The 9,529-nt window shown below is 45.9% G+C and overlaps 1 protein-coding gene across 2 annotated transcripts in view; it reads right to left on the bottom strand.

Annotated features, from left to right (window-relative positions):
• The window catches only part of TMEM130 (transmembrane protein 130), a 23,837-nt gene that overhangs the window by 9,143 nt on the left and 5,165 nt on the right, over positions 1-9,529 (bottom strand). For both annotated transcript variants that reach the window (XM_008072897.1, XM_021706384.1), the window contains exons 2-3: positions 8,261-8,566; positions 6,393-6,552 (exon numbers count right to left, since the gene is read on the bottom strand). In XM_008072897.1, the coding sequence (XP_008071088.1) occupies positions 6,393-6,552; positions 8,261-8,399 (299 nt within the window). In that variant the 5' untranslated portion in view covers positions 8,400-8,566. The remainder of the gene's footprint in view (positions 1-6,392; positions 6,553-8,260; positions 8,567-9,529) is intronic.

Genomic DNA, 9,529 nt, shown 5'->3' with positions numbered 1-9,529 from the left:
TGGAGTGCAGTGGCATGCTCACAGCCACCACGTCCTCGACTTGCTGGGCTCAGGCAATCCTTCCTCCTCAGCCTTCCAACTAGATGGAATTACAAGTACACGCCACCACACCTGGCTAATTTTTTTGTTTGTTTGTTTACTGTAGAGACGAGGTCTCCCCATGTTGCATCTCTGCACCACGCCCAGCCCTGCCAGATTCTTGAAAGGGTCCAGCCCAACAACAATCTGACTTTCCAAGTTGTATGTTTCTTATTGAAAACAGATGCAGGTTTTGTTCTCCACATAATGTTTCTGTGTTTCTCTTCATTTAAAAATCATAATGACACTTCTGGAAGATGCACTTGGCTTGCCCACTGCCTTTGCATAATTTAGTTTGAGAAGCATGGAAGTCAGTAGGAGTATCTTAGAAGACTAAAACAGTCCATTGTTAGGAGCTCTATTATTTTAGTTCAGCATTTACTATGTTGAAGGAGAAAGATTATAAGATCATCTCTTTAGATGCCAAACAAGTGTTAGGATGAACAGAAATGGAGGTTCAACATAATCTCAGCAAACTAGAAAAAGAAGTTGCTGGAACCAGCATCTAACATTATACCGAGTGGCGGAACTTCAAATGTGGGTTTCCTAGCTCTTGGTGAGAAAAGGGACCTGTGGACACTTTTGGGGGATCATTCCATTGAAATGCTAGGAGGCACCCGGCACTAGGTACCAGAACAAAACAAGGTTACTCCTTATCACTGCCCTTCAATATTATCCTGTAAGTTTATCCTGGAACATCATCCTGGAAGAAAATAAATGTAGCCGGACACGGTGGCTTACGGCTGTAATCCCAGCACTTTGGGAGGCCAATGTTAGAGGATTGCCTGAGCTCATGGGTTCGAGACCAGCCTGGGCAACCTGGCGAGACCTCATCTCTACAATAAATAAAAAAATTAGCCGGGCATGGTAGTGCGTGCCCATAGTTCCTGCTACTTGGAAGGCTGAGGCAGAAGGATGGCCAGAGCCCAGCAGGTCAAAGTTGTGGTGGCCGTGAGCATAAGCGTGCCACTGCACTTCAGCTTGGGCAACAGAGTGAGACTCCAACTCAAAAAAATAAAAGTAAAACAAAACAATTTTTAAAAGAATCTGGTGACTACTCCCCTCTAAAGATAAAAAAGATTATGGTGACAATTGTAGACATGCATAACTCTCATCGGCTATAGTGTATTATTATTTTAATGAAGGATTGTGTTAAATTTGCTGTTATTACACCCAAAAATTGTAATTTTTTAATTGTTTAGGTTAAAATGTAAATGACATATAGTTTTCTTTTTTGAGCTATGTTAATTTTGTAGAATGAATTGAGAAGCTTTCTATCTTGGTCTATGCTCTGGAGGACTTTATATCGTAACAGGAGAATTATGGGATCTTTGAAAGAATAAAATAACTTGCCAGTAAAACCATCTGGTTTTGGCCCTTTATAGATTAGTCTTTTACAGCATTTTCTGCTTTCAAGTCAATTCTAGTAATTTGCATTTTCCTAGAAAAACCATTTAATTCATAACTTTTTTTTCTTTTTGAGTTGGAGTCTCACTCTCACTCTGTCACCCAGGTTGGAGTACAGTGGCACGCTCACAGCCACCACATCCTCGACCTGCTGGGCTCAGGTGATCCCTCCGCCTCAGCCGTCTAAGTAGCTGGAACTACAGGCGCACACTACCATGCCTAGTTAATTTTTTTGATTTGTTGTAGAGACAAGGTCTCGCCAAGTTGCCCAGACTGGTCTCGAACCCCTGAGTTCAAGCAGTCCTCCCAACGCGGCCTTCCAAAGTGCTAGGATTACAGGCTTGAGCCACTGCGCCCAGCCTATTTTTCTATTTTCTAATTCATGTTTTTGTATTGATTAATTCCTTCACTTTTTCTGGTATATGAGGTTTTTTGAACAAGTGGCCAAACTCTCATAGTCTGTGTCAGAAGCAAGGCCAGCCTTGGAGACTGTTCCCTCTAACTCTGCAGGTGACTAACTTCCCAGTTAGTCTAAAACACTTAGTGCTGGCCGGGCTCGGTGGCTCAGCCTGTAATCCCAGCACTTTGGGAGGCCAAGGTGAGTGGATTGCCTGAGCACGCGGGTTTGAGACTTGCCTGGACAACTTGACGAGACTTCATCTCTACAATAAATCAGAATAAATTAGCCAGGCGTGGTAGCACGCACCTGTAGTTCCAGCTACTTGGAAAACTAAGGCGGAAGGATGGCCAGAGCCCAGTAGGTCGAGGCTGCAGAGGCTGGGAGTGGCCACTGCACTCCAGTCTGAGCGACAGAGTAAGACTCCAACAAAAAAACAAAAAACAGTGCTTTAGTTTTTGACAAAAATAATCTTTTAATGAATTTCTGGTCTGCACTGTCAGAAAATGAAGCTCAAGTATTCTCTGTTATAGAAACTTCTCACATTTTAAGTTCTAGAATGAGATTTTTTTAATTGTATTAAATATCCAGGCAATATTTTGTTTTCAGGTCTAAGGTTCCATATATGTATATTTAATCAATCAAGCAAATTGATGAATTATGAAAATCTTCTGTCATTACTTTAGTCCTCTATCAAAGTCTGAGTGTGAAATATTAAAATCTCCTATGGGGCCAGGCACAGTGGCTCACGCCTATAATCCCAGCACTTTGGGAGGCCGAGGCAAGTGGATTGCCTGAGTCCGCGGGTTCGAGACCAGCCTGGGGAACTTGGCGAGCCCTCCTCTCTACAATCAATGAAAAATTAGCTGGGTGTGGTAGCACACGCCTGTAGTTCCGGCTACTTGGAAGGCTGAGGCAGAAGGATCACCAGAATCCAGCAGGTCAACGCTGGGGTGGCCGTGAGCGTGCCACTGCACTCCAGCCTGGTCAACGGAGTGAGATTCCAACTGAAATGAATAAATAAATAAAATCTATGATAATTTTTTTTTTCTTTTTTCCCATCTTTCTGGGTAATTTCCCTAATAGGACCTTCTTTATATATTCTGAGTGCTCCAATATTCCAAAGGTTCGGGTCTATAATATCTTCTCTGTAAATTTACTGCTTACATTCAAAGGAATCTCTTTTTTTCTTTGAAAACTTCCCATCTTTTTTTCTTTGAATACTTCCCATTTCAAATTTTGCTTTTCTGCTACTATGATTTTATTTTTGCTTTATATTTTACATTTACAAGCAAATCTGTATCTACTTATACATTTCTTTCTTCCTTTTTCTACAGATGTTTTGAAAGCAGACAAAACCTCAAGTCTCAGCAGTCAGCGACTGCTTTTGCTCCCACTTTCCATCTCTTGTCTAGGTTTAGAAAACCTACTATGTAAAATAAGAAATGTCAGAAATATGCCTGCTTTTCCTCCATTCTGTACAAAGAAGAAAACAGACATCAAAGGGCAATCCAGGAGATAAATAGTAAAATCTAATTTTTTCAATTCACATCACATGGAAAATTTGCTCATTATTAAAATAATCATTTGTGCTTTTGAGGTGTTTTGTTTATTGTTTTTTTTGAGTTGGAGTCTCACCATGCTGCCCAGACTGGAGTGCAGTGGCCGCTCCCGGCCACCGCAGCCTCGACCTGCTGGGCGCCGGCGATCCTTCTGCCTCAGCCTTCTGAGTAGCTGGAACAGCAGGTGTGCGCTACCACGCCTGGCTCATTTTTGATTTATTGTAGAGATGAGGTCTCGCCAAGTTACTCAGGCAGGTCTCGAACCCACAGGCTCAGGCAGTCCACTCACCTCGGCCTCCCAAAGCGCTGGGATTATAGGCTGAGCCACCGAGCCCGGCTCTATCGAGGTGTTTTAATAAGTAACAAATTAACATTTAGAATACATTGTCTAAATTAACATTTAGAATACACTAACAATATGGAAGAACATGTTGCCTACCATAGGGTTAGGACATGAGTCAGTAAACTACAACCCATGGATCAAATCCATTCTACCACTTGTTTTTGTAAAGTTTTATTGGAACACAGCCACACTTGTTTCTTTATATATTGTTTGTGGCTGCCCTCATGCTAACATGGCAGAGTTTATTAGTTGCAAGAGAGACCATGTGACTTCTCAGGCCTAAAATATTGGTTATCTGGGCCTTTAAAAAACGTTTTTGCCAGGTACGGTGGCTCACGCCTATAATCCCACACTTTGGGAGGCGGAAGCAAGAGGATTGCCTGAGCCCAGGAGTTCGAGATCAGCCTGGGCAACTTGGCGAGACCTCGCCTCTACAATAAATTTTTTTAAAAAATAGCCAGGCATGGTGGCACATGGCTGTGGTTCCAGCTACTTGAAAGTCTGAGGCAGTCGGGCTCGGTGGCTCAGCCTGTAATCCCGCGCCTTTGGGAGGCTGAGGTGAGTGGATTGCCTGAGCCCGTGGGTTCGAGACCCGCCTGGGCGACGAGACCTCATCTCTACAATAAATCAAAATATCAGCCGGGCATGGTAGCGCGCGCTTGTAATTCCGGTTACTCGGAAGGCCGAGGCGGAAGGATCACCGGAGTCCAGCAGGTCAAGGCTGCGGTGGCCGAGAGCGGCCACTGCACTCCAGCCTGGGCGACAGAGTGAGACTCCAACTCAAAAAAAAAAAAGAAAGTCTGAGGCAAAAGGATCACCTGAGCCAGCAGGTCGAGGCTGTGGTGGCTGTGAGTGTGCCGCTGCACTCCAGCCTGAGTGACAGTGGGACTCCAATTCAAAAAAAAAACCAGCAACATTTTCAGACCACTGGACTACAACAGCAGTATAGAACACCAAGGTATTTCCTGGCATCCATTTTGTGGAGAGGCAGTAGGGTATGGTGGTGGGAGCATGGACTTTCGAGCTGGCAACCTTGTTTTTGAATGTCAATTCTACCCTAAACTCTTGAGGTATATATTTCCATTTTTCAGAAGAGGGTAATGATAGCTAAGGTACTCACCTGCTCTGTGCCTCTATTTCCTCACCTGTAACGAGGGTGCAACAGTAACTACCTCTCAGTATGATGGAGAGACTTACATGAGCTCATGTGACACCCACATGGGTGAGGCGCTCTCTGCTGCTAGGGGGCTCTCTGAAAGGAGAGATGGGCAACCCCTTCGGGTTCCCTCCCACTGTGGGAGCTTTTCTGTCCTCTTAATAAATCCTGCTTTCTAAAAAAAAAAAAAAAAGGAGAGACAACCCTGTCGCCTGAGCCAGAAGGTTGAGGCTGCACTGAGTTTTTTGGCTTTTTTTTTTTTTTTGAGTTGGAGTCTCACTCTGTCGCCCAGACTGGAGTGCAGTGGCTGCTCCCGGCCACCGCAGCCTCGACCTGCCGGGCTCCGCGATCCTTCCGCCTCAGCCTTCCAAGTAGCTGGAACTACAGGCACGCACTACCACGCCCGGCTCATTTTTGATTTATTGTAGAGATGAGGTCTCGCCAAGTTGCCCAGGCGGGTCTCAAACCCGTAGGCTCAGGCAATCCACTCACCTCAGCCTCCCAAAGGCGCGGGATTACAGGCTGAGCCACCGAGCCCGGCTTGCACCGAGTTATAATTGTGCCACTGCACTCCAGCCTGGAGACAGAGCAATCTTGTCTCAAAGAGAGAAAAAAAAAAAGTTTGATCAGGTGTAATCCCAGCACTTTGGGAGACTGAGATGGGAGGATTGCTGGAGTTTTCTGGCACATCTCTCCCTGAAGCAAATGGGGTAGAGTCTGACCCAACAGGCCTCTCTTAATTCTTTTCCACCCCATCCCATATTTTTCTGCCTTCCCAGTCTTGACCTTTGTTAAGATCAGAGGTTTCTCAGCCCTGCAGAGAGTGCAGCTGATCCTCGGAGGGCGGGTCTGCCAAGCTCATCAAGGGTCAGTCATCATCAGATGTGTCACTCCTCACCCACCCCACCCATGGGACTCACAGGCTCGGCACCAGGGAGCTTCCACTGGCGGTCTGGGGGCAGCGAGTGGAGTGAGGGCTCCCCACCAAGCTTCACTGTGGACAGCAGCGTCCTCTCAGGAGCTCAGGGTGTCTGTCCTGGGCTCAGTGCCCACCGCCCACTTCCCAGCCTGCCTCCTCCAGTCTGGCTTGTTTAGGAAGGAGGAGGGAAAAGGATGTAGCTGGAGCACCTGGGTTCTACCTCGCTTCTACCATCAGCCTGCTGGGTGCCCTTCAAGGTCGAATGGGGAAAATCCCACCTACTCTGGCTTTCCCTAAAGGGTTGTTTTGGGTGCCAATGGCCTCCCCTAACAGGTTACAACACCTCGAAGGCAGGGCCAGTGACTAATTCGCCGGGGGTCCCCAGGCCTGGCAGAGGGCAGGTGCTCAAGGAATGTTTAGAAGTAGAGAAAGTGAGTGAGGACCCTGCAGAGGTACAAGCACCCGGCACGGTGTGTGGGAAACAGGCCACCGGCCGCGACTTGGGGGCATGAAGGCGAATAAGGACGTACCCGTCTCCGAAGTCCCAGTTGTAGAGAAAGGAGGCCGTCTTGAAGAAGTTGCTCGGATCATGGAGGAGGAAAGAGACTTTAAGGACCGTCTTGGTGAGGTAGGAGCTGGGCCAGGGCAGGGAGGTGTTCTGGGTGACCACGAGGCTCCCTACAAGGAAATCTGAGAGAGACATGGGAGGGTGAATTGTGAAGGTCCAGGGAGGATAGAGCCACCCCTCCCCCACCCAGACCTTCTGGCTGTCAGAGCTGGGCCAGGAGAGGGGATCCCCTGAAGAGTCCCCAGACTCAGAGGAGACTCCCCCCTCTTGCATGGATACTGCTGAGGATTTCAGGTGTGTGCTCCAGGCATCGCTTTCCCTCCTGTTCCCCTTTCGCCATGACCCAGAGCTTTCTGGTACAAAAGATACCCAGGACCAGAAGGAAATTCACAGGCTTTGAAAGAAATTTGGGGAAATGTTTCAAAATGTTTGATGAGCCTAGAAAAATTGGCAGTTTTACTGAGTGCATCTCTACACTCAGCATCCTGGGCTGGATCAGGCCAGTGTCTTGTGTCTCTTTCTCTAAAAAGGAAAAAAAAATGAACATATATATATATATATATTTGTGACCAGGAGTTTGAGACCAGCCTAGACAACATAGTGAGACCCAGTCTCTAAAAAAAAATTTTTTTAATTAGCTAGACTTGGTGGTGTGTGCCTGTGTGTCCAGCCACTCGGGAGGCTAAGACAGGAGGATCGCCTGAGCCCAGAAGGTTGAGGCAGCAGTGAGCTATAATTGTGCCACTGCATTCCAGCCTGGAGACAGAGTGATCTTGTGTAAAAAAAAAAAAAAAAAAAAAAAGTTTGGCCAGGTGTAATCCCAGCACTTTGGTAGGCTGAGATGGGAGGATTGCTTGAGGCCAGGAGTTTGAGACCAGTCTGGCCAACAACCCTGTCTTTTATATATATACTTTGAATTAAATGCTGATTTTTTTTTTCACCACAAAAGCAGAAAATAAGGCATGCTCAATAGAGCTCATTTGGAAAATGCTCAAAAGTAGAATAAAAAGAAAAGAAGCTACCTATCATTCAAACACTACCATGGTTGCCATTTTGAAATATAACAAAATATTTGAGTATGCTTAATGTATACATATATTAAATACAGTTTATCATGTTAGCTAGGCAGTTTTGTGCTTTGCTTTTTTTATAGGTAATTTCACAATCATGAGTATTTACCCTTGATGTTACAAGCTCATCGTAAGGGTTACTGCTAATTGTTGTATTATTTCAATATATTTAACCAGTCTGCTAACTCATTTATATTTTCTTTTGCTATTATAAACAACACGGTAAGAGCATCTTAATGCATAAAGTATTATCTAAATGGAAGATTTTATTTCCTGAAGATAAATTACTTATTAGACATGAGTTCCAAAAGGGTGAGAAACAAGGGACCCCTTAGAATAAGATGGGAGGAAGAAAGGGAGAAAGAAAAGGAGAAAGAGAGAGAAGGAGAGGAAGGGAGGAGGGAAAGAGAGACAGAGAGATTGGGAATGAGGGAGAGACAGGGAGAGAGAGAGGGAGGAAGAACCAGTGAAGAAATGATTGGCCCAAACACTAAAAGAACGTATAACCACCAAATACATATTGACCAGTTTCTCCTCAAAGGTATTCATGTATATTCCCCCAGTAGGGTGCTTTAAGTGTCCATTTCTGCACTACACCTGCTGAGAGGATATTACCATTTTCTGATCCTTTTTAATTAGACTGACAACAGAGAAGAAACCCGTGAATCTAATGTACACTTATGTGACTCGTAGCAAGGCTGGATGCTTTTCTCGGCTCCAAGAGTTTGGAGGCAAATCAGCAAGCAGGAGACAGCCTCACCTGTGATGGGGAGGACCACAAAGCTCCTGGCCACAGGCTGGCACATCCAGCAGTCAGCAGCAGTGACCCAGACGGAAACCGGGTGGTCGCCGGGCTCATTGCCAATCACGTGGATGGTCGAGCTGAGATTCACGTCCATCTTGCCAACGAGCACGAGTGGGGTATGGACCCAGTGAAAGCGGTAAAGGTGGCCGTCGGCAGGCAGGGCCAGGCTGCTGTTGTCCTTGGCTACCAGGCTGGCTGAGATGGTCACTTCTGCTCCCGTGGTGGCAGGGCCATCAGTGATGAGATTGAGTTCATATAGACCTAGGAGCCCAAAAACAATGACTGTGGTAAGGAACCTCACAGCCACTCCTAAGCTGGCATCTATTCTATTTCCCAGGTAGAAAAACTGAGGCTTAGACAGCTCAAGTGACTTGCCTAAGCTAATTCATCATCAAACTGGGATTTGGACCCGAACCCAACCGATTCCCACCAATTACACTTTATAGTGTCCCCAGGTGATATTTTCTTTTCATGCCAGCAAAGCAAGGTCTTACAGAGCACGTGGATGGCTTGGGCCTGACCTGACCCGGATTCATATCTCAGTTAAATCTATGAAATGAGAGGTACCAGGTCCACACTACCCAGTAAGGCTACCTAAGCTTCAGTCAAAATGGAACTAATTTTAAATCCAGTTTCTCAGTCACACCAGCTGCATTTTAAGTGTTCAGCAGTCCTGGCCACCACACTGGACAACAGAACGTTCCAGTGGACAGAGCTGTACTAGAGAACCTCCAGCATTCCTGCCAGGACCAACATGGGATGTTTGTGATTCCAGCTGGGACAAATCCTTGGGAAGTTTGAAGTGAAATATCTCGGATATAGCTCTTTAGGGGGCCTGGGGATAACTCTTACAGGTGGCCAGCAGGCTATAGGGCCTTGGGCATATGGGATGGAAGCCAGGTAAGAGGTTTTTAAAATAGCATTCCTGACGGTGGCTCAAACCTACGATTCCAGCACTGTGGGAGGCCAAGGTGAGAGGATTACCTAAGCTCAGGGGTTCGGGATCAGCCTGGGTGATTTGGTGAGAACTTGTCTCTAAAAAAGAAAAAAGAAAGAAAAGAAAATAGCATTCCTCCCTACCACAATGAGGGTAGGGTTAATTGTAGAAAATCTGAAAATAAAAGTATAAAATAACAATTAAAATAGTCTATTAAAAATTAAAATAGGCAGCCGGGCTCGGTGGCTCAGCCTGTCATCCTGCGCCTTTGGGAGGCTGAGGTGAGT

This window comes from Carlito syrichta, unplaced genomic scaffold, assembly GCF_000164805.1.
Source record: "Carlito syrichta isolate Samal-C Ts95f unplaced genomic scaffold, Tarsius_syrichta-2.0.1 Scaffold315497, whole genome shotgun sequence".
Lineage (NCBI taxonomy): Eukaryota > Metazoa > Chordata > Mammalia > Primates > Tarsiidae > Carlito > Carlito syrichta.
Note: the sequence above shows the minus strand (reverse complement) of the source record. Positions and strands in the feature narration are given on the sequence as shown.